This window comes from Oncorhynchus kisutch, linkage group LG9, assembly GCF_002021735.2.
Source record: "Oncorhynchus kisutch isolate 150728-3 linkage group LG9, Okis_V2, whole genome shotgun sequence".
Lineage (NCBI taxonomy): Eukaryota > Metazoa > Chordata > Actinopteri > Salmoniformes > Salmonidae > Oncorhynchus > Oncorhynchus kisutch.
The window spans coordinates 5098434-5124680 of record NC_034182.2 but is presented as its reverse complement, the minus strand read 5'-3'; the positions used below and the strand labels follow the sequence as shown (position 1 = coordinate 5124680).

Genomic DNA, 26247 nt, shown 5'->3' with positions numbered 1-26247 from the left:
GACTCTTCCTACTCGGTTGTATAACAGTGTTGACATAGCGAAAACATCCTCCTCAACCTGGCGGGTCAAACACGAGGCGCTCTCGGCAGGAGAGGCAGTGCTGGCCTTTCCCAGATATTTCTGGAATATATTAGACCATGATGGCTTCAGACAAGCATCATTTATTTCAGCGTTTCTTTCTCTCAGTCTCTCTGCCCATGTCTCCCCAGGAGGAGTGTGTGTTTATGTTGATGAAGCTGGAGCCTCTGTCATTAAAGTGAGTTTATTTAGTCCCGTCGGCTCTGGGCTGAGTGTACAGGCCAGGCACGGCTAGATACACTGACTGAGTAATGGCAACCCAGGCTGAGAATAAACCTGCCCCATATACAACTCACATCTGGCAACCGTATTATATTCTCATCACATATATTTAGTATTAGGGAATCGGTCTTGATTGTAATTTGATAAAAGACCTCTGGTATATAACACAAAAATCAATGTTCAGGCCTCCTTGGCCCTTGATTTATGAGGTCTATTCATAGTGGCTGTTTCCAATCATGTGTAATTCAAGTTGGACCTGGGACACTTATTGAGCGTCAGTCTGTTCTACTTGTTAATATGTGTAATTCCAGAAATATAAATCACATTTTGAGTCTGTTCGCTCTGTGACTACGATTGTTTATTTCTATATTGATGTGTATGACACAAGGGAACGATTGATGACGTTCTGTCTTTCAGCAGCTATAACCTCAACCAATAATCTCTACACGTTTTTTCCTTGAGCGGATGGTCGGTGGTCCCGGAACATAATTGCAAATAATTTGTCAAATTGACCACAAGATGCCCAAACAAATATAATATTTTACTAAATCATAAGAATTTCAAACCTTGATTACATTTGGATATGGTAACATATGTATCCCTATTATGCGTTGGAATACTCGGGGACAGATTTACTCAATTAAAATCTCTTGGAGCTGAATTCCTGTTTTTTTGTTACGTTATTTTATGTCCCCCCCCAAAAAAATACAAAATTGCTCAGAAAACTTGGGGGCGAAGAAAATTCACCCAAGGGCCAAATTAGGCCCACGGGCCGCCAGTTGGGAAACTCTACCCTAAAAAGATCCAAGAAAACCCAAATGGGAAAACAGAATCCATGTGAAAGCATTCAAGCTTTTAGACAGACAAGACTAGACAACCAAAACATGTGTCACTTCGGCAGACAACTTCATCCTTATTCATAGCTATGGTCATGACTCCTCTCTCTCTCTCTCTCCTCTCACAGCAAGAGAAGCTGGGTGATATCTGCTTCTCCCTGCGATACGTGCCCACCGCCGGTAAGCTGACCGTGGTCATCCTGGAGGCCAAGAACCTGAAGAAGATGGACGTGGGAGGCTTGTCAGGTGAGCAGAGCAGAGCTTGAGGGCCACAACAAGGATGGCCAGGCAAGAGGATTGACAGCCAGGGGGCCTAAGATGGTAGTAAGGAATTTTACCTCCAGACCTGCTCTCATCTGTGTCATGTCCACTCAAGAGGAGGGGCTGTCATTATGAAACCCTCAGTCAAAGCCACTCTCTCTCTCTCTGGTAATGAACGCTCTCAGGGTGTTACAGTATGTATTAGAAACCATTGTTTTGCCCTCTCCCCTCTCTGTGCTGTTCTAGGGGTTTTGCCGAAGGCTTGGTGAGTCATTGTGGGGCCCAGTGTTTTGTCTGGTTGGACTTTGGGAAATTGGTGTCTGTTGGAGACTTTGAGCTCTGATTGTGCTGCACTTTCACTCCCCGCTGGCTTTCCACGCGACAGTCTCATCTTTTGTCTGAGAAAATCTGCGGCAGCAATCACTTCAGTGTCTCCTATTTTCCTGCAGCTATTTCTCTCAAACAACAACCGTCCCCAACCAATCATTGCCCACCATTATATTGGCAGGAGATAACAGATAGCATCTGAAGTGATTAATGTATGTCTAAACTCTACCTCCAAAATGTGGACAGCAATAGAAATGGCATTATGTCCTCCAGAACAATGCCAATGTGATGCCAATGTGATGCCAACAGAACATGTGGTTAGACCCAGGTACTCCAGGGATCAGGGGTGTGGGTGGTGGTTACTGGGCTCCACTGTGCAGACCTGCTGTTGCGTGGGAGAAAATACACATGGACAGTAATGATCGCAGTGGGCACTAATGAACACCCTGCTTTATGTTGGCAGGAGATCCCATAGGGACTACACTGAAGTAACGCTTTGGAAAGTCACCTGGCCATTGTGGCCATGGTTCACTAAAGCACCTGTAGAGGCTCATAGATAGACACATTTCTAATGAATTGACCAACTCTGAAAAGTGAGCCTGATGCCATGTTAACAGAATGTTTCATTTGCGATAGTGACCACGCATTCCACGCACACACACACACACACACACACACACACACACACACACACACACACACACACACACACACACACACACACACACACACACACACACACACACACACACACACACACACACACACACACACACACACACACACACACACTCCTGAGCAGCTTCCCATCCATCAGTGAGCAGGGGGCAGAACTCTCCCTGAGGGCCAGAGAACGCTACGATGGATACCAGACACTCTCCCATGAAGCTCCCCTCGGAACATCACACCCTCACACCACCAATACTGTTCTACACAGAAAGGTGGACAGGTGAAAGTGGACAGGAGAAAGGTGGACAGGTGAAAGTGGACAGGAGAAAGGTGGACAGGTGAAAGGTGGACAGGTGAAAGGTGGACAGGTGAAAGTGGACAGGAGAAAGTTTTCGCTGCTGCACCGCTCAGAGATGAGCAAAGAAATCTAATTTTCTAAACCTTTCCTCTTGGAAGGAGGGCTATGTGGGCGCAGGCCCCTTCTAGCAAGCGGAGCCAGCTGTGTACATTTCCTGTATGGTCCTGGTGATATGGGCCATTCAGGAGCTAGAAATAGGAGCCCACCTGAACCATTCATCACTCCACCCCACAAAGAGCCCCCCCAGCCCCCAAATCCCCCCTTCCACAGCTGGGTCCACCCCACCCCTCCCGTCTCCCTGGCTCTCTCCTATCCATTCCTTGGACCATTTCTAATCCCCTATCCTCCTCTTCCTCCCTGTCCTTCCTCCTAACCTTAACCCTCTCCAGGCTGCAGTTATCATGCATCTAGTCCATTCTCCCTCCCCGTGCCTCACAGCCTAGCATGCCATCAGTGCCTGACTTGCCTAACAGAAGCGCTACCTCACACTAGCCCAAGACCTTCCGTCATCTGTCAGAGTAGTGTGCCTGGTAGCCATTAGCCAGAACCCATGAATCCCCGCTTGCATTTCCACTCGAAGCATTAGCTCTCATCTGTCGCCATTTGCATCATGGGATTGACCACATCCTAAGCTGTCAATCAAGCTGATGAGGTAATAGAAGGGAGGCAGTTTGAAGGCCAGGCAGTTACTGTGGGAAACTTATTCCAAAGGAAAGTGGTTAGTAAGGTTGGCTGGGCTTGACATGCAATATGCCAAGGGTAATTGGTGCATGGTTTATCTAGTGTGTTTAAAAGGTCGAAGTGGAGCCAAGTCTGGGGATTTCTGCTTGAATTATTAACGTATGGTAATAGCATGTTTTCATCTTAGTTGCCATTGGATTCAGGTTCCGAACTATGATTTCCATTTTAATAGCACATTAGACTGGCTACACTGTTGTAGGTGGGTCTGTGTTAGTGTGTGTGTTGCGTGTGTCAGAGTGTGTCAGTCAGTGTGTGCATGGATATGTCTCTCATTGTATACTCAAATGAGCATACTGTATCATAAAATCTGTAAGGGGATAACATAATTTCTAGCCAATGGCTTCTAGCCATCCCAAGACCCTATTGAGAATCATATTGGCACATCATTGTCTATCCAATCTATCCAACTGGTAAAGTACTTAACACTCTCACCTGGGTTTTTACTGGAATGACAATTATAGGAGCTATTGTTCAACTTTCATGTTACCTATTGAAGTCCCAAACAGTAGGCTAGATGACAGGCGTCTTGTTCCCACTCACACTGCTTATTTCCACATTCATGTTTTTGATGTCAACCGAACAATGAACAAGGTAGTGAAGCTGAACACAATGACAGCAATTTTACCTTTTTTTAAATGTTATCAGAAAATTGAATTGAAGAATAGCTTGTGCTTGGCTTGTTTTGTTCAAGTTTTGAAAGAGAGTGTTGTCATTCCTTTTGAAAGGAGCCAATACTCTGGTATCTCTTCGTCGCTCCGCCTCCGGGTTTCATCAACAAATACCAAACAAGCATAATTCCCGTACATGCTTTAGGGCAGAAAATATTGTTTTGGACCCCTGTAGCTAACAAAATTGTGTTCCAATTTATTTTATCTAACAAGATATCGCAGAGTACTATATCGCAGTTAGCCCATTGTTTGAAGAGTCAACTTCTCCAGAAGTGTCTTTTTGCCAGGAGAATAGACGTCAAAGCCTGGCAGATAGATGAAATAACACGCGTGTATATAATAACAATAATTAGTGACAATCTCACGTCGTGACACAGCCAGAACTAGAGGAGGAGGACAAGTAATTGATGGTCTGGGATTGGTCCTTTTCTCCACTGCTGTCCTGTTTATCGAGCCTAATTACTGCTCAGCAAACAAGACACCTCTATTTTCATTCAAATATGTATAATTCTTCTGATTGCCCAAAATAATCGTAACAGCCAGAATCGCTGTATCATGCTGTGCAGCAAAACTTGTTTTAAAAGAGCACCTAATCTAATCATCGTTAGAAGTTCTCAGCTGAGCCACTCCTCAATCACAGTGGAAGGTTTATTTTTTGTCAACAACCTCGTCTTATCATAACATAACTATATCCCTGGAGGGACTCTTATAATACAGTATATACCATACAATCCATCGAAGGCAAGATACTTGTCTTTCTCATAATCTTTTCTGAAAATGTACAGGTAACCTTATAGACTCAAGGTGAGTTCCTATATTTAAGAACAGTATATATTGTGACAATGCGAACAACTCTCACTCGTATGACTCACCACAGGAGAGAGCTCCAGTACCCGTGGAATTAAAATACAGTTGAAGTTGGAAGTTTACATACACTTAGGTTGAAGTCATTAAAACTCGTTTTTCAACCACTCCATACATTTCTTGAAAACAAACTATAGTTTTGGCAAGTCGGCAAGTCGGTTAGGACATCTACTTTCTGCAAACAATTGTTTACAGACAGATTATTTCACGTAAAAAATGTATCACATTCCCAGTGGGTCAGAAGTTTACATAAGTTGGCTGTGCCTTTAAACCACTTGGAAAATTCCAGAAAATGATGTCATGGCTTTAGAAGCTTCTGATAGGCTAATTGTCATCATTTGAGTCAATTGGAGGTTTACCTGTGGATGTATTTCAAGGCCTACCTTCAAACTCTGTGCCTCTTTGCTTGACATCATGGGAAAATCAAAAGAAATCAGCCAAGACCTCAGAATTTTTTTTATAGACCTCCACAAGTCTGGTTCATCCTTGGGAGCAATTTCCAAACGCCTGAAAGTTCATCTGTACAAAGATTAGTACGCAATGATAAACACCATGGGACCACTCAGCCGTCATACCGCTCAGGAAGTTCTGACTCCTAGAGATGAACGTACTTTGGTGCGAAAAGTGAAAATCAATCCCAGAACAACAGCAAATGGCCTTGTGAAGATGCTGGAGGAAGCAGGTACAAAAGTATCTATATCCACAGTAAAAGGAGTCCTATATTGACGTAACTTGAAAGGCCGCTCAGCAAGGACGAAGCCACTGCTCCAAAGCCGCCACAAAAAAGCCATACTACGGTTTTCAACTGCACATGGGGACAAAGATCGTGCTTTTGGAGAAATGTCCTTTGGTCTGATGAAACATAAACAGAACGGTTTGGCCATAATGACCATCATTATGTTTGGAGGGAAAAGGGGGAGGCTTGGAAGCAACATCTCAAGACATCAGTCAGAAAGTTAAAGCTTCGTCGAAAATGGGTCTTCCAAATGGACAATGACCCCAAGCATACTTCCAAAGTTGTGGAAAAATGGCTTAAGGACAACAAAGTCAAGGTTTTGGGAGTGGCCATTGCAACGCCCTGAACCCAATCTTATAGAAAATTTGTGGGCAGAACTGAAAAAGTGTGTGCGAGCAAGGAGGCCTACAAACCTGACTCTGTCAGGAGGAATGGGCCAAAATTCACCCAACTTATTGTGGGAAGCTTGTGGAAGGCTACCCGAAACGTTTGCCCCAAGTTAAACAATTTAAAGGCAATGCTACCAAATACTAATTGAGTGTATGTAAACTTCTGACCCACTGGGAATGTGATGAAAGAAATAAAAGCTGAAATAAATCATTCTCTCTACTATTATTCTGACATTTCAGTCTTAAAATAAAGTGGTGATCCTAACTGACCTAAGACAGGACATTTTTACTAGGAATAAATGTCAGGAATTGTGAAAAACTGAGTTTAAATGTATTTGGCTAAGGTGTATGAATCTTCTGACTTCAACTGTAGTTGTCACTTCTCAAGGCTGCAGGGCTCTTCACTGGCTGTGTGCAGCAATGTGATAACAGCCTATTTCTATGGGTGAAGTATGTTTGCGGGGCACATAGACCATGTCCCCTCACATAAAAGGTGAGTAGAAGCATATAAAGAGAACTCAGCGCCAATGCTGACAAGCTACATACATTGAAATGTGTAAAGTGTGTAAAGCCACAGGCACTATCAAGAGCCAATCAAATAATTTGTGGTAAATAATATAGTGCTATAGAATAGTATCAGTGTGTTACATACAGAAGCACAGTGGATGTTACTGGAGGATGAGTACATGCTTGTTAAGATAATGGATGTACTGTCTGCACTGTGACACTTCTCTCCGTCTATCTCTTTCTCTTTTTCTTTCTCTCTCCATCTCCCTTTCTCTCTCTCCACCTCTCTCTCTCTCTCTCTCTCTCTCTCTCTCTCTCTCTCTCTCTCTCTCTCTCTCTCTCTCTCTCTCTCTCTCTCTCTCTCTCTCTCTCTCTCTCTGTCAGTCACAGGGGATAGTGAGGCTGTTCATAACAGGGTAATGGACCTCCTCAGTGAGGAGGTTATCACATCAACCAGTCCTGTAGTATTAATGAACCTTCACTGCCTACAGACAGTGCTCCCTCACCTCACCACACAGCATGCCATCAAGCCTCTCGTCTGGAGACCATATTATTTGTTTTGTTTCTCATGCATACTGCCCGGCTGTTTAAGGGAGCTCCAGGTTCGCAGCCCCACTCCAGTCATTTACACTTCCAAGGTGTGGAAAGCAATGAGGCCAGGTGTTATTATAATGATGAACGAATGGAAAACCAATTTGGTGGTGATTAGGGAAATTCAGAAGTTTAGAAGTGTGTGTGTGTGTGTGTGTGTGTGTGTGTGTGTGTGTGTGTGTGTGTGTGTGTGTGTGTGTGTGTGTGTGTGTGTGTGTGTGTGTGTGTGTGTGTGTGTGTGTGTGTGTCTGTGTCTGTGTCTGTCTGTGTGTCTGTGGTGTGTGCGACGTAGCTTAGTTGCATGTGAATGATTCATGTCAACTCCAAGTGTGTAAAACCGAGATGACAGTGGGGCCCTGCGTGCCCCTCCTCCATGGCCCATCCAGAACGATGGGAGGGAAACTAAGATGACAGCTGAGCTATATTTAACCTGCTTGTGTTGACGTTCGTTCAACATCTCGTACACAGCCCCCGCAAGCCAACACACAGCACACTCGAGTAAGCAGCCAACGTGCATGTTTACTAGTAGCTTTCTGTTTTTACCATTTGGTCTTCACACGCTCAGTAGACTAATTATGATTGGCATTGATAGCTATTCTCTTTCACTTAGGCCTATAATCCAAAATATATAGCAATGACTAGTTATCGACAAGCTTAAAGCCTGGATCTAAGCGATTCTGTTCAAACCGATGGGGGAACACACAGTAACGCTGAAATAGGCTCGTAACGGTAGGGAATGAATATAATGTGTTTGTTTTGGATGTACACACTGTCATGTTAAAAGGTCCTCTGTCATCTGTTTGGCACAGAGCCAGCTGGGATAGAAAAGGTCCTGTTATGGCTGCTGCTCTGACAGATCACATGGGACAGGTGCCTGCATCGTCTCCTCCACAAACACCTGCAGCCGACGTTGCTCATGTCCTCCCCGTTAGCCACTTCTTCACACACCTGCTGCTCCCTGTTCACTGGGAAGGGAGGGGGACTCTTTATAAATGGGCACAGCATCTTTTCATTATAACCCGGCCCATTGGCAGTGATCCAAATGAGTGACTGTCACGCTTGCAGCAAGGATCTGCCTCCGTATACTAAAGTGTAGACAGACACAAGGAACGGTAAACGTGCAGACACAAGGAACACAAGGAACGGTAAACGCGCTCTCTCTCTCTCTCTCTCTCTCTCTCTCTCTCTCTCTCTCTCTCTCTCTCTCTCTCTCTGCGACAGGCGCATCACATCAGCTGCCGCGGCCACTCATCCGCAAAATGGGCAGAGATTAGAGCTGTCTGGGATGAGACGCCAAAATGAGCTGGATATGAGTTGGGGTGCGTCGCCCGCCAAAACCCAATAATCCTGGCGGTGAGATAAGAAGAGTCTGGGTAGAATAGGGCTGAAAGTCATGGGACACCACAGGTGTTTTTCTAACGGTGAAGGGATAGGTTATCTTTGATATCCCTGCCTGGGTGTTGTTGTTGTGTGTATTCAGCCTCAGTCTCTATGGATAGGGGGATTCATTTATCCAGTGCTGGTCATTCAGGCCCAGGCCTGTGTGGATGGTCAAGATGAGGCAGAGGTAGCCAGATACAGGGTTGGAATGGGAAGGAGTTGGAATGTATTCATACGGTTGTGAATGTGAGGTCTTTTTTTATACAGAGATAAAAGATTTCTGCACAGGTTCAAGACTGTTGCAACTGATGATCGGGAGCAGGGATGAAGAAATACTTTGCCATTAAACGTGTGTGAATGCCTGTGTGAGTTATACAGCTGTCACAGCCATGGATCAGGATCTGATGCAGCCTCTGTTATCAGTCTGCTGTGACAGTTCCAACCAATGGGATTGAGCCTAACCTCCACAGAGACCTTGGGGACCATACTTAGTTCGTCCACAAACTTCCCTCCATTAACCTCCAATCATTACCTATTAGAAAAGCTTCCTATCAGCGTCAACAGCGAAGCTGTAGAAGTCTGATTGTTTGTAATCGGCTCTCTCATGACACATCTTTAGTTTCCTACAGGGACATTAGTAGAACCTATAAAGAAGGGAACTGAGCTGAAGAGAATTCACTGCACACATCAAAAAAAGAAAGAGAGAAAAAAACAATAAAGGGGTTGTTGATGGAAGACTCTGATAGAAAGTGGTGATACGGCCGTGTGATGCTCACAGTCCGACACTGGAGAAGATTCCCATTTAGATACTGCTGGGCCTATTCACTAACACACACCTCTCCTCCACTGTCTCTTTTATCATCGCACAGCCCTCACCGCACCGCAGGAGAGTAATAAACGTCACAATGGACACCCGCTCTCGAGGCTGCATTCTCTCTCTCTCTCTCTCTCTCTCTCTCTCTCTCTCTCTCTCTCTCTCTCTCTCTCTCTCTCTCTCTCTCTCTCTATTTCTCTCTTTTTGTTCTAGCTGTTCTCTCCCTTCTGTTCATTCACACTCTCTCTCTTCGTTCACTCAGTTCTCTCTGTCTTTCTCTCGCTATCACACTTTGTCTCCGTCCTTTCTTTTTTTCTCCCTTTCCCTCTGTCCCATTGCCTTTCTTTCTCTCTTTTTCTTTCTCTCGGTTCTGCTTCTATTTTTCTCTGTCTCTCAGGATACACTGCGCACACTGCTATGGGATGAACCTGCCAGTGAGCAATCAGCTCTTACAGATGTAGGGTCTTAATTTGAGACAGTTTTCTACAGCAGGAAAATATGCCTGCAACAACAGGAAATGTAAATTATTATGTGAATTCTAATTCATCTACATTCTTGTAGGGGTTGATACATGTTTCATTAATAATGCAAATCAAGTGTGAAAATTCACAGGTAGCCTAGCCTAGTGGTAAGAGCATTGGGCCAGTAACCGGGAGGTCACTGGATTGAATCCCTGATACAAATCTATTGTTCTTCCCCTGAGCAAGGCAGTTAACCTACTATTCCCCGGGCGCCGAAGACATGGATGTCAATTTTGGCAGCCCCCCGCACCTCTCTGATTCAGAGGGGTTGGGTTAAATGCGGAAGACACATTTCAGTTGAATACATTCAGTTGCACAACTGACAAGGTATCCTCCTTTCCCTCTAAGTTGGATAACAGATGTTTACCATTGCTTTCAAAATGTTTGCTATTGCTAGGAATCCCACAGATGTTCCACAGTCAAAACTGTAGAACAAATCCCTACAAAACCCTACGCCATGAGCATCCAAGACAGCCTAATAAAGTCATCTGGGAGCCACAGATACATCTAGATTATGAGAACCAGCAGTATTTTAGAATAAGAGAGCATTACGAGGATTGATACTGATGGCTTGCTTCATTGGTGCATTACCATGCTGGTGCTCAATTGTAACTGCCACCCTTTCCCTTAATGTGATTGGTCATTTAGCTCAATTACCATGCCATATCCTATCCTATTTCTTTGTGTTTGTTGATCCTAGAACCAACAACGCTGTCTCATCTTCAAAGATAAATGGCGTGACCTGTTTTCATTAAGATAAGTCTGTGTCTACTATCTAACTCGAATTGGTTTCAATGGCAGTCCATTACCAAGGCTCATTAGCTCTCCAAAACTCAAGTGTCTTGTCTCAAACAGGGTACCACTCTACACCCTCCTCTCCCCCCTCCACTTCCCGCTTGTCATTAGCATTCCGAAAGGAGTAAAAGAAATCAGGATTGCTAGCCATGCTAGTCCAACGTCTTGATTGCCAATGATAAAGCAGGAAGGCTGATGGGTGAGTCTGCATCTTTTACTGGTCCTTTTGACCTGATTACCAGAGGGAGGGGGGCCACAGGGCCGGCCACAGCAGGCCCACTCTGGAGAGGCTTCAGTCTTCATTATTGGGGAAGGGAAATGAGGCCCTTCAGTGAAAGTGGCGAAAACATGAGCCACTTGAAAAAGCAGCGAAATTCTATTTATAGAAATTGTGCGCAACTCTGTTTCTCTTGCATATGATTTGAAATGGGTTTGTAAGTACGGTGAATATTATCAGACTGTGTGATTCCTCTCTGTGTTGATATATCCAAATAAAGTGACAGACAAGGTGTGACTAAAACATATGAGTGTATAGACACTAGAAAGGGAGGGGGTATATGCCTTGTGGCAGTAGGTTCTAACCTGGCCCTCTCTTCTTTCCTCAGATCCCTACGTGAAGATCCACCTGATGCAGTAGGTTCTAACCTGGCCCTCTCTTCTTTCCTCAGATCCCTACGTGAAAATCCACCTGATGCAGTGGGTTCTAACCTGGCCCTCTCTTCTTTCCTCAGATCCCTATGTGAAGATCCACCTGATGCAGTAGGTTCTAACCTGGCCCTCTCTTCTTTCCTCAGATCCCTACATGAAGATCCACCTGATGCAGTGGGTTCTAACCTGGGCCTCTCTTCTTTCCTCAGATCCCTACGTGAAGATCCACCTGATGCAATGGGTTCTAACCTGGCCCTCTCTTCTTTCCTCAGATCCCTATGTGAAGATCCACCTGATGCAGTAGGTTCTAACCTGGCCATCTCTTCTTTCCTCAGATCCCTATGTGTAGATCCACCTGATGCAGTAGGTTCTAACCTGGGCCTCTCTTCTTTCCTCAGATCCTTACGTGTAGATCCACCTGATGCAGTGGGTTCTAACCTGGGCCTCTCTTCTTTCCTCAGATCCCTACGTGTAGATCCACCTGATGCAGTAGGTTCTAACCTGGCCCTTTCTTCTTTCCTCAGATCCCTACGTGAAGATCCACCTGATGCAGAACGGGAAGAGGCTGAAGAAGAAGAAGACTACAATCAAGAAGAACACCCTCAACCCTTACTACAACGAGTCCTTCAGCTTTGAAGTGCCATTCGAGCAAATCCAGGTAAAGGTGTTGTACATTGCCATGCACATCTTGGGAGTTATCCATGTTGTTGAAGCATTAAGACTAGATCTAATTGAGCTCAGTCATAAACCATCAAGTCAAGTTTTTTTTTAAAGAATACTTCAAATAAGACGTTGAGCCAACACCTAGACCAATGACAAGGAGATTGTGTTCAAAGCTTGTGGCTACTAAGAGTGAATTGGTGGCTTAAAATTAGCATGTGAATGTGTTTATTTGCCAACTGGTAAATAAAAAAAGACTCTGATCTTGTAGACTTTAAGCAAAATGTATGGTTAGGAAAGTATGTATGAATCATATTTTACAGGTTTGGAGTGCATCTACGCACAAAATTGATTGATGAAAGTTGAGATACTCATTCCATTAAATATTAGAAGGTGGAAGTAGATGTACTACCCTGATCCTCATTAATCATGGAACTGTATGACAACGGTCCAGTCGTCGTGAACCATGCACCAGCCTTAAACTGCTACGTGTGGTCTGAGTTCCATATTGACTCAAGTAGGCTATGAGTAGGCTGTCCCAAATGATTTCACAATGTTAGCCTAATATGATCCACTAATGCTAGCAACCCTCAGGAACAACTACACATGACAGAGGAAAGAAAAGTAAATGGAATGGAACGGAATCTTTCAAAATGTAGGCAACAAATTTAAAGGAAACTAACAGTGACAGTTACAAATGTATGTGTGGCTCCCGATAGTGGCTAATATTTAACAATACATATTGTGAAATAAAACTGCAAAAAGTCTGGGTATATAATTAAAACATTCTAAAGCGCAATTTGGCAGATTCGGTCCGACAGAAGCCTGTAGCTTGGGCCTCCAAATTTCATCTATGCAAATGATGAGGGCGTACAAATCAAATCAGATTAACGGCACAGCTATTTACAGCTTACTTCACTGTGGGAAAGGGGACGCAATGCATATCATGTTGATATGATTTTTAGTTTGCTTCCATATGACTGGTTGTCTCCATGGATCATAAGGAAAAATCATCTCAAATCAAATCAAATTGTATTTGTCACCTACACATGGTTAGCAGATGTTAATGAGAGTGTAGCGAAATGCTTGTGTTTCTAGTTCTTACCATGCAGTAATATCTTACAAGCAATCTAACCTAACAATTTCACAACAACTACCTTATACACACAAGTGTAAAGGAATGAATAAGAATATGTACATAAAAATATATGAATGAGCGATCGCCAAACGGCATAGGCAATATGCAGTAGATGGTATAGAGTACAGTATATACACATGAGATGAGTAATGTAGGGTATGCAGCAGCCACTCAATGTTAGTGGTGGCTGTTTAACAGTCTGATGGCCTTGAGATAGAAGTTGTTTTTCAGTCTCTCGGTCCCTGCTTTGATGCACCTGTACTGACCTCACCTTCTGGATGATAGCGGGGTGAACAGGCAGTGGCTCGGGTGGTTGTTGTCCTTGATGATCTTTATGGCCTTCCTGTGACATCGGGTGGTGTAGGTGTCCTAGAGGGCAGATAGTTTGCACCCGGTTATGCATTGTTCAGACCTCACCACCCTCTGGAGAGCCTTATGGTTGTGGCAGAGCAGTTGCTATACCAGGCGGTGACACATCCCGACAGGATGCTCTCAAATGTGCATCTGTAAAAGTTTGTGAGTGTTTTTGGTGACAAGACAAATTTCTTCAGCCTCCTGAGGTTGAAGAGGTGCTGCTGTGCCTTCTTCACCATGCTGTTTGTGTGGGTGGACCATTTCAGTTTGTCCGTGATGTGTACGCCAAGGAACATAAACTTAACATAACATAAAATCCACCTTCTCCACTACTGTCCCTTCGATGTGGATAGGGGGCTGCTCCCTCTGCTGTTTCCTGAAGTCCACGATCATCTCTTTTGTTTTGTTGACATTGAGTGTGAGGTTATTTTCCTGACACCACACTCCGAGGGCCCTCACCTCTTCCCTGTAGGCCGTCTCGTCGTTGTTGGTAATCAAGCCTACCACTGTAGTGTCGTCTGCAAACTTGATGATTGAGTTGGAGGCGTGCATTGCCACGCAGTCATGGGTGAACAGCGAGTACAGGAGAGGGCTGAGAACGCACCATTGTGGGGCCCCAGTGTTGAGGATCAGCGGGGTGGAGATGTTGTTACCTACCCTCACCACCTCTAAAACAATTGCTATGTGTATTTTACAATTCTCTTCTCCAAATGGATTCCTCATTTACCTAGCTCTTATCAATAGCTCTTATCAATTTATAAATGACTGAGCAGGGAGAATGCTGTTATTTCTATCAAAAAAAGAAAGTACATGCTTTTCCCACTTGGAACCGGCAGGTTTGCTCGACCTTATTCATGGTTTCTTCCCACACGAAGGTGGTAGAATGATGATGGAGTTAAGTCAAGTTCAGAATGCAGTGTATTTGTAGACACACCTCCGTCACACCTTCATTTCATTGGTCTCCACCCCAAACGAATAGCGTGTGAAAAGAATGCTGTTCTCATGATTAAGTTCAAGGTCAAAATGCTCATAGAGAAGAAAGTGCATAAAAAGGGAATTATGTTTCCATTTACACACGCTTAACTCGGGTCGGAATTACCCCCCATTTGCATTCTCATTAAATGCCTTAATTTCACAAGTTTACAAGACAATTGCACAGGGGAGTGGTGAGAAGTAATGCCATTCTCAACACATCACTGATTACATGCCTTTGGCATGTGATTACATTTGAACATTCAAATATCTCTTCTTCACAGTGCAATTCAGTACCTTTTTTTATCCAGTGCGATGAAATGTATATAGAGTACGGTTTAGTATGGCACTCGCACTGTTTGAGGACAAATTACTTTATGAGAAAGCACTTTAAAGCTACTAGGCCCAGAGAATTAAAGAAGATAAAGTGCATGCAAATTGGGCCAAGGGGGAATTATCTGTGAGCGGGCGTCTAAACGCCAGGCATAAAAAAGTAATTGCCTATAATTGATTTAGCACTTCACAGCTCACAAACCACGAGTTTGGTTCCACGTGCCTCCGTTTCAATTCGCAGCCCAACCCCGCCTAGCCTGTGAGGATGCCAATCAGAACATCCCATACCCATTGGAGAGACAGAGGGGTGACAGTGGAGGAAGCCTATACTGCTACGTACACTCCCACCTCCACAGAGGGTCTTTCTCTTTAAAGGGATAGAACAACCCAAATACAAGTGTCTCTGTCGTTGTTATACCTCAAAGTGATTTGAGGGGGTCGACTATCTCTTTCAAAGCCACTTGACTCCAACTGACAGGCTGAGGGACAGCGTTTCATTACATGCTTTGGGAGAACAGTGACTCGGCACCTACACAGGTAGAGCAGCTCCTCTCTCCTCTCTCATGTGAATCTTAGTGTGCCGATTCATATTCCCTTCCAGCAGATGACGCACGGATCACCGCTCATTGCTGAGACACTTTGAATAAACACATGCTGAGGCTGAAATGTTGACCTCTGAGTCAGCTTACAATCTGTTGTGCGTTTGGCTCTGGAAAGATTCAGACCCAGTCTTCAAATGGTGTATACTGCTAATAAGCACGTAGGACTGGCTCTTCGAGGGAGCATATCACTCTTCACTCAAATAGGCCACTCTGGTAGTCAGGAGCATTTGACAGAGTGGAGGTTACACCCACTTGTCTTCTAATTGTACTGCTTTTGGTATTTGAGAAATTAGCCAAGGTCGTTCTGTAGGTCGTCGAGCAGAGCCTTCATCATTGTGCTCGATAGAGGAAGTAGGCTGTCTGGGGACTTGAGACAATATTATTATTCTCTGTTACGTTGGGTGAATACTGGGTGCTCAAGAAAACTTCTCAGCACTACACAAATCATAAAACGTCCATGACTATAGTCTGTGAGCTTTCAATGTTACCAGTACATTACTTTAGTTACCTGTACAGTGTGTGTATCCCACAAACTCATAATTTATTCCAATGTCTTCCTCCCTACTTTTCCCCTTACAGAAAGTTCAAGTTGTTGTAACCGTTCTGGACTATGACAAGATCGGCAAGAACGATGCCATCGGCAAGGTCTTTGTGGGCCTCAACAGCTCGGGGACGGAGTTGCGCCACTGGTCGGATATGCTGGCCAACCCCAGGAGACCCATCGCCCAGTGGCACGTGCTGAAGGTGGAGGAGGAGGTGGACGCTCAGCTCTCCACAAAAAAATAGGCAGGGCCCTTTGAGCACCTTCCCCATAGTGCTCTTTAGCCAGTATGTGTAAATACCTCAGTGATATATGAGTCCATCCACCGTCAAACCAATCCAGCCAACACCCATCCTTCCCACCAACTCCATACTACTTGTCTTACCGCCTTCTTTTGTAATTGTCAATGGTTCTTTCAAACCCCTAGTCCCTGATGTTCAGATTTGTGTTTCTATTTGTCAGGTTGGGAGTCCCCGCCCCTGACTATGTTGTCCATCTCTGCACCCTGATTCCCCTTAACCAAATTCCCCCTTCTTTTAAGCAATATGATCTGTATAGATAGCGCATGACTGAAAGGCATTTATTGTACCACAGTTGTATATATCAGTCTGCAGACAAAAATGATTTCTAGTTTATGTTGGTATGTTGTTACCCGTTTCCTAATCGATGTGTATCTGGATGTTTTTAATAAGATGTTCTATTTTAAATGATGTAAATGCAGATATAGGAGAGACGATATTATATATTACAGGATAAAACATTTTGACCTTATTGCATTCCAGAGGAAGAAGAAAGCAATTCCAACCTGTAAGATGCTAGTGGAAGTATAGTCACATTGTAAAGGACGGTGTCTGGCTTTATGTTTACTAATGAACCATTGCAGAAAAAAGTAGAAACACACAGAAAACTAGGCCGTTAACTACTATGGTTTCATGGGAAAATATATGCTGCTGGATAGTATACAAGCACATGGTTTCTTATACACCTTTTTATACACATTTCTCCATCAGAGGACCTACTTGTTTTGCTTGAAACACAATGTTCTGGAGGATCTCTCAAATCGATGCAAACCGGTTAGCCTTTTTCCTTTTCCTTAAGCAGGGCATCACCTTGTGACACAGTCAGTTACTTCGAAGTGAAATAGGTCCTCATTTGAAAGGCCATCTTTTCATTAAATGATTTACTTTTTACAGACCGGTCCTCTTAAACCCAAATGATTATTCCGCCAAACCCCCCTCGGAAACTGATCCCATATGAAATAGAATCAAGCAGTAGCCATTGTGTCCTTAAGCTTGTTGAACAATATTTACTTTCAATAGCCTTGTTGTTGGAAACGGATTATGTTCAGGACATTGGAGTCTCAAGGTCTCCATAGATGGAACAAAGAACAAAGAGTTTTGACTCTAAGCTTTTAGATGACTATTTTTCAGATAAATTCAGCTGATTTTTTTGTAAACTGCATGATTTTTTAAACAATATTTGCTAAAGGCTGGGATGGGGGGGGGGGATCTACCAACACCATGGGGCTGTCTCTTATGATAACATCCCCTTGCCTTCAATCTATTTAATCTAGATTAAAGCTGAAGCGAGTGATTTGATGGATCAGTATATGATTATTATATTGACTGGAAGTGAAGTGAGTTTCTAAACACTGCCATTTTCAGGGAGGTGACACATGTAGAGTAACCTTCTCTCCATGCACACTCCCACTAGGTAGTGGTCGTAGCTTTATCGGGAACAATGTATTTGGCTGCACAAGGTGCCCTAAATAGCAGCTTTGTGTTGCCTTCTCACAGTGGCAATAGAGCCATGTTATACTGCCAATCTTACTTTCTGTACGGCTACTGTTTTGCACTGTATGTCTTTGAACCGGCAATAGCTTGTTGACCTCTTTACACTATGTTGACGGGCCTTATTTAAGGACGCTCAATGCGCTGGGGAGCTTCTGGTTCTTGGTATTTACTTAAAGGAACAGTACATGAAAGCAACAACCATATAACTGTATCTCTTCGTTGAGTAAACCGTAGTTAGCCAGTTTTCTATTGTTGGCTCTCAGTACAACACCAAGAGAACAATGGGATATAAACAATGACTGTAAAAGTGGTCTGCATAGGGGATAATATTTGTTTTTATGTCCTTTACTACGGGCCCAATAAGAGGAATAAGTAAGACGCTTGAATCCATGAAATCCGTGAAGTCTCTTATCTTGGAGGAACCTCCATGCATATACTGGATGCTAGCTTCAGGAGTCGTTTCTAAGTGTTTTCAATGTTATTGTGTAGTTGATAGCACTATTATGAAAAAGCTATTTGTCATTCCATGGGCGTCTCTGAGGACAGCTTTGTGTGTCACTGTGACTGCCGTGCGTGCTTAGAGGTGTAGACTTTATCAATAGCGACAAGTTTGTTCTGTAGTGACGTTGTACTGCCATTTCCCTTCCACATGCTGAGAGAGTGCGTGGCATCGTCAGTTCTTATAACTGTGCAGCGGCTGGTTGGTTGATTGACAGGGCTACACACAGGAGTTATAGAACGTTTTATGGGAGAGCGAGAGTGGTGGGATTCACACAGCATTTCGTTGAGCACTGTGCAATACTTGTATGTTCATCCCATAGTGTTGTGTGGGTTGTGTTTGCCCGAGAAAAAAAATGAATATTTAAAGTTTAATGACTCCTATCAAGTGAGACGTATTCCTCTCCAGTGAGATGGTTAGGACACAGCACATATAGATTCTGTGGTGGTTGGAGCCTGACGTCTAAAATCCTTCTGTTAAGGGTTCCCTCCTATCCAGTTAGTTTTTTCTTGCACACAGATTCGGCTTCAGAAGTTTCAGGACATAGTGGAATTGGGAAATACCAAAATATGACGCACGCACACACACGGAAACATTTAAATGACCCCTCACCCTCTGAAAGTACATATGTCCATATTTTCATCATTTTCCAAAAAGTGATTTATTTATCATATTGAAATGGTCATGATTATTACCGAAACGTATCACATCTTGTCATGACAACTTCATCCATCATTGTATCAACCTGATCTACTATACTATATCTAATTAGGATTATTTTTTATTAATAAGTTGTGTTTTACAACCCTGTTGAAAATACTTTTATATTTGAAATGAAAACTCTGAATGTACAGTATGGACTGTGTGTTTGTGGTGATTAACTGTGAGATTAGTAGTTGGTACTTTTCTTTCATTGTTGCAAAAATATGTTGATTTGTGTGTGTTTTAATTTCTGTATTTAAATACCCTTTTGGGTAGACCTTCCCCGGATAAACTATACATTCCAGAAACATCAAACATACATTTAATCACAGCAGAATCTGCTCTAATGAATTACATTCCCTCTTGAACTATATCTTTTTTCATTTAACATATTTATTATGCATCCTTTAAATCATGAATTACAACAACAAAAAACGCTTGTTTAAATAAAAACAAGGATAAAACGTAGGCTCTGTATTTGAATGGAAGGAGCAGATCCACAGTGGTACGACTAAATCACTAAAGAAAGGCTGTAATCGGTATTTAAAGGGGAAGGAAATCAAAATGCTTCAACAAAGGAAAAGGAAAGTGTCAACCTCTTGAGAGGCGGACCCTACAGTAAGAGGCAGCATTACAGGATCAACCTCTTGAGAGGCGGACCCTACAGTAAGAGGCAGCATTACAGGATCAACCTCTTGAGAGGCGGACCCTACAGTAAGAGGCAGCATTACAGGATCAGATCGTGAGGTGTGTAACTTACTGTACCACAAGAAAAGCCACTAGCTGCAATGTAATGCTACTCTTACTGGTCCACCCTACTAAATCATGGAAGCAAAACCCCTCACATCCTATTCAAGAAAAGCCCATACATCTCACTGTGGGCCCAGAAACCTATAAGATTCTCTAAAATGACAACAACAAAAAGCCACTCTAACCTTTCAAGACGAAGCTGTGTAAAGTATTAGAGTCTGATGCTGTAGAAAGATCCTAGTTGCCTTTGTGTATATCAACTGCCTGCTTGAGTATTTTCTGTGTTGACATTTTCTCTGTAATCTTGTACAACTGTTTGGGCTGTTTTTCTGCCATATCGCTCGCGGTGACAGCGAGCTGACAGTTACTGTATATTGCTGTGTATACCTTCATTTTTTATGAGGTGTTTTACAGTTTTGTTTCACTTTGTGTAGTGATTCACTCTGTGGAGTTTTTTTGACTGTTGTTATATAACTTCATATACACAAATGATCAATAAACATGTTTTATTTCCTGTTGATACAGAACCTTTTTCAAGTGCTTATTTTTTTTCTGGATGCTGGTTTGGTTCACTTACCAACTTTTTACATGGATCTTGATGTGTGAGCAGATAATACTCACATTCACATGTTAGACAACATACCTTCATCAGCACAAGAATAAGAAGCATTGAGTGAATTTAATAATAAACATTGAGTGCATATGAAGCCTAGATTTATTTTCATTATGAGCCAGATCTAGGAATTGCTGTGATCTATTTAGTAAACACAAGAGACCAGAGAAATGTATAAGAGTGTGGCGGTATAGCAGCAACAGTGGCATCTAGTGGTCAAAATGTGGTAAATTCACACTAAATAATCCAAGTGATTTAATATTACAAAAAAAATGTATGAGGGGGAAAAAACATGTCCAGATTCACAGGGAATACATTACATCGTATGGATAAGCAATACTACAAGCCACAGCTTCATACTACGTGTCAGACATAGAGAACTGATACAGTATACTGGTTGTTGGGGTAGCAGGCGTGGGGTATGGGGGGTCTGTGTGTGACTTTTTGACCATTCGTTTTGTAGAAAGGATGTCAGCTACTATATTTAGTGAACATTATATGAACCCTATATATTTAAATGGTCAATTTGGATGCAATTAATTAGTGTAGTTTCCCAGCGATCCAATTATATTTCAACAACATTTTTATTTGACCTTTTATTTAACTAGGCAAGTCAGTTAAGAACAGATTCTTATTTTCAATGACGGCCTAGGAACAGTGGGTTAACTGCCTGTTCAGGGGCAGAACGACAGATTTGTACCTTGTCAGCTCGGGGAGATGAACTTGCAACCTTTCGGTTACTAATCCAATGCTCTAACCATGAATGCTAATCTTATCTGTTTCTAACCACATAAATTATTTCAGAACAATCTGAGATGGTGGGTGTCAAAATCCTTTATTTTCCATTTAGGGATGGAATGACCCTACAATCATTCAGACATTATCAAATGACTAATGAGTCTTCATTCATTATACTTAATACATTAGTAACATTTTTATTTATTTCTTTTAATTTTATTTAACCTTTATTTAACCAGGCAGGCTAGTTGAGAACAAGTTCTCATTTGCAACTGAGACCTGGCCAAGATAAAGCAAAGCAGTTCGACACATACAACAACACAGTTACACATGGAATAAACAAACATAAATCAATAATACAGTAGAGAAATCTATATACAGCATGTGCAAATGAGGAAGGATAAGGGAGGTAAGGCAATAAATAGGCCATGGTGGCGAAGTAATTACAATATAGCATAAACACTGGAATGGTAGAAAGTGCAGAAGATGAATGTGCAAGTAGAGATACTGGGGTGCAAAGGAGCAAGATAAATAAATAAATACAGTATGGGGATGAGGTAGATTGGATGGGCTATTTACACTATGTACAGGTGCAGAGATCTGTGAGCTGCTCTGACAGCTGGTGCTTAAAGCTAGTGAAGGAGGTAAGAGTCTCCCGCTTTAGTGATTTTTGCAGTTTGTTCCAGTCATTGGCAGCAGAGAACTGGAAGGAGAGGCGGCCAAAGGAAGAATTGTCTTTGGGGGTGACCAGTGAGATATATCTGCTGGAGCACGTGCTACGGGTGGGTGCTGCAATGGTGACCAGTGAGCTGAGATAAGGTGGGGCTTTACCTAGCAGAGACTTATAGATGACCTGGAGCCAGTGGGTTTGGCGACGAGTATGAAGCTAGGGACAGCCAACGAGAGAGTACAGGATGCAGTGGTGGGTAGTATATGGGGCTTTGGTGACAAAACGGATGGCACTGTGACAGACTGCATCCAATTTGTTGAGTAGAGTGTTGGAGGCTATTTTGTACATGACATCGCCAAAGTCGCGGATCGGTAGGGTGGTCAGTTTGACGAGGGTATGTTTGGCAGCATGAGTGAAGGATGCTTTGTTGCAAAAAAGGAAGCCAATTCTAGATTTAATTTTGGATTGGAGATGTTTAATGTGAGTCTGGAAGGAGAGTTTACAGTCTAACCAGACACCTAGGTATTTGTAGTTGTCCACATAATCTAAGTCAGATACGTCCAGAGTAGTGACACTGGATGGCGGGGCAGGTGCGGGCAGCGATCGGTTGAAGAGCAGTTGGAGGCCACTGAAGGAGAGTTGTATGGCATTGAAGCTCACCTGGAGGTTAGTTAACACAGTGTTCAAAGAAGGGCCAGAGTTATACAGAATGGTGTCGTCTGAGTAGAGGCGGATCAAAGAATCACCAGCAGCAAGAGCGACATCGTTGATGTATACAGAGAAGAGAATCGGCCCGAGAATTTAACCCTGTGGCACCCACATAGACACTGCCCAGACAACAGGCACTCCGATTTGACATACTGAACTCCATCAGAGAAGTAGTTGGTGAACCAGGCGAGGCGATCATTTGAGAAACCAAGGCTGTTGAGTCTGCCAATAAGAATGTTGTGATTGAGAGAGTCGAAAGCCTTAGCCAGGTCAATGAATACGGCTGCACAGTAATGTCTCTTATCTATGGCGGTTATGATAGAGGACCTTGAGCGTGGCTGAGGTGCACCCATGAACAGCTCTGAAACCAGATTGCATAGCGGAGAAGGTATAGTGGAATTCGAAATGGTCGTTAATCTGTTTGTTAACTTGGCTTTTGAAGAGCTTGGAAAGGCCGGGTAGAATAGATATAGGTCTGTAGAGCAGTTTGGGTCTAGAGTGTCTCCCCCTTTGAAGAGATTCCAATCTATGGGAATCTCAGATGATACGAAAGAGAGGTTGAACAGGCTAGTAATAGGGGTTGCAACAATTTCGGCAGATTATTTTAGAAATTGAGGGTCCAGATTGTCGAGCCCGGCTGATTTGTAGGGGGTTCCAGATTTTGCAGATCTTTCAGAACATCAGCTATCTGGATTTGGGTGAAGGAGAAGTGGGGGAGGTTTGGGCTAGTTGCTGTGGGGAGCGCAGGGCTGTTGACCTGGGTAGGGGTGTCCAGGTGGAATGCATGGCCAGCTGTAGAGAAATGCTTATTGAAATTCTCAATTATAGTGGATTTAACAGTGTTTCCTAGCCTCAGTGCAGTGGGCAGCTGGGAGGAGGTGATCTTATTCTCCATGGACTTTACAGTGTTCCAGAACATTTTTGAGTTTGTGCTACAGGATGCAAATTTCTGCTTGAAAAAGCTTTTTGGACATGCTTATTTAAGATGGTGAGGAAGGCACTTTTAAAGAAAAAACAGGCATCCTCTACTGACGGGATGAGGTCAATATCCTTCCAGGATACCCGGGCCAGGTCGATTAGAAAGGCCTGCTCGCTGAAGTGTTTTAGGGAGTGTTTGACAGTGATGAGGGTGGTCGTTTGACCGCAGACCCATTACGGATGCAGGCAATGAGGCAGTGATCGCTAAGATCATGGTTGAAAACAGCTAGCAAGCCGCGGCTAGCGGATGGGCATTCAGGGGTGGTCGCGATGTAGAGGCCAGTTGAGTACCCCCTCGAGCAGAATTACGTCGTAGTCCAGTCATGAAGGATCGGCAGGGTTCCGGGCCCCGTACAGACAGTAGAAGGGGTCCAGGTATTGTAGCCCAGGAGTGGCTGATGGGAATCTTTAGCTAACCGGGAGAAAGGGCCTAGCATGGGCTAGCTCCAGGCGAATTGGTGCTTACTCATGCTAGGCCCTCCTGGTTACCGACGTTAGCCAGTACTCGGATAGCAGATAGCTAGCTGCGAAGATCCAGGTGAAAATGTCCAGAGCTTGCGGTAGGAATCCGGGGATATGGAGAGAAAATAGGTCCGGTATGCTCTGGTTTGAGTCGCGTTGTACAAACTGGCGAGAGCTTTCCAGGCTAAAGGTTAGCTGATGACCGCTAGCAGTGGTTTGCTGACTACTAGCTAGTAGCTAGTGAGCTGACTAGCTTCTGTTGGGGGGATTCCGGGTTCGAGGTGAATAATACTTTAGAAAAAAAACAGATCTGCACCACATTGGGTGAGGCGGGTTGGAGGAGAGTGTTTTGAAGTTGAGTTTTAGAAGAAAAAAAAGCATGAGAAGAAAAATATATAAAAAGATATATACACGGGACACGACAGGACAAAAGACGTCTGACTGCTACGCCATCTTGGATTTTAACATTAGTAGCAGTTCATATGGTTATTGCCGGGACAATGGAGATCGAACCCATAATTACTGATATATATAGCATTCTGTTGGAGGCAAGAATTGTAAAAAATCATTTTTCAATTAGAAAAACTCTAAGTGTTGACTCAAGTGTTGTTTTTTGTTCCAGTTCATGTGCCATGGAATCAGTACATCAAAAATATATTCCCATTTATTTTTCAGCCTGTATGGCGCAGCTGTCAAAATGTTTGTCCTCAAATTAAACTGATATATTTGTCTATTTATGACAATTCCTTTCAGCCAATTTGTATCTTTAATATTTGGCAGGCAAATAAGTTCCCTACCTTCTCCCTTTTCCACTTGCCTCTTCCAATTTTGTGGTAATGCTGCAATCAGTTGGTTGTAAGTTTTGATTGAGCAGACATTCTCATATATTTTTGATAGCTGCATATGTCACATAACCCCTCCATTTCTATTCAAAATATCATTCATAAACGTCATTTAAAACATGTAAAAATGTTCTTTAATGTTTTTTTAATTAATCAGTATATTTGAGTTTAACAATAACATTTGTTGTAAAAAAAAATTCTACTTTTTCTAGAGGATAAAACTGAAATTGTAACCAGCTTTGTATGGCTTGTTTAATTAAGAAAGGGTGATTCTTTAAAATACATTTAATTTTCAATTAGTCGGAAATAAGAAGTTGTAATATGTATAAAGGGGAGGCAGATAGCCTAGTGGTTAGAGCATTGGGCCAGTAACCGAAAGGTTGCTGGACTGAAATCCCTGGTAGGCCGTCATTGTAAATAAGAATTTGTTCTTAACTGACTTGCCTAGTTAAATAAAGGTTACATTTAAAATAAATAATCCTTTTAACAAAGGATGAGCCTTTCTTAATAATCTACTGGAGAACCATTTTGGGTTTAAATATATTTTATGTATGAGTGAAGCTTTTAGTGAGAGGTTTAAAGCTTTAATATTTAATCATTTTAGCCTCCCAAACTCATATTCATTATATAAATAGGCACGTTTAATTTTGTCTGGCTTAGAATTCCAAATAAAAATAAATATTTTGATTATGATTTAAAAAACTATTCATCTGAAGTAGGCAGTGCCATTAGTAAGTAAGTAAGTAAACTGTGGTAGTTCATCAATATGATTTTTCCATAATTAGACAAGTATTTACCTCTCCATGGTTAAAGAATCTTATCTATTTTTTTTAAACTTTCGATTGAAATTGATTGTGGTAAGTTCATTTATATTTTTTGAGATGTGAATACCAAGTATGTCTACTTCACCATTCGTCCATTTTATTGTAAACTACTGGGTAGTGTAAACACTGTGTCTTTTAATGATCCAATACGTAATGTGGTACACTTGTCATAATTAGGTTTTAGTCCAAAGAGGCTAGAAAAGTGATCAAGATCTTCAATAAGATGGTTGCAGGGATCCAGATTGTGGACTTGAGTCATCGGCATACATTGGCACATTTTCTTTAATCCCCTGGATTTCTAACCCTGTGATGTTCTTGTTGGATCTAATTTTAATAGCTAGCATTTCAATGGCCATAATAAATAGATATGGAGACAACGGACAGCCTTGTTTACTCCTCTTAACCATTATTTACTATTTTACATCTGGGGTTGCTGTACATAACTTTAACCGATTGTATAATAGATCACCTAAATTAAAGTAATCCAGGCATTTATATATAAATTCTAGTCATACTTTATCAAATGCCTTTTCAAAACTGCTATGAAGACCAGGACTGATATCTTGATGTTTCATAATGTTCAATTGTTTCAAGTAATTGTCGTATATTATCTCCAATATATCGTCCATGTAAAACACCTGTCTGATCAGGATGAACAACATC

General features: G+C 42.6%; 1 protein-coding gene across 6 annotated transcripts in view; it reads left to right on the top strand.

Moving 5' to 3' along the window:
- The window catches only part of LOC109896628 (synaptotagmin-1), a 219590-nt gene extending 199314 nt beyond the window's left edge, over positions 1-20276 (top strand). For all 6 annotated transcript variants that reach the window (XM_031831610.1, XM_031831605.1, XM_031831607.1 and 3 more), the window contains 3 exons: positions 1265-1382; positions 11930-12063; positions 16044-20276. In XM_031831610.1, the coding sequence (XP_031687470.1) occupies positions 1265-1382; positions 11930-12063; positions 16044-16250 (459 nt within the window). In that variant the 3' untranslated portion in view covers positions 16251-20276. The remainder of the gene's footprint in view (positions 1-1264; positions 1383-11929; positions 12064-16043) is intronic.
- Positions 20277-26247: the final 5971 nt, after the last annotated feature.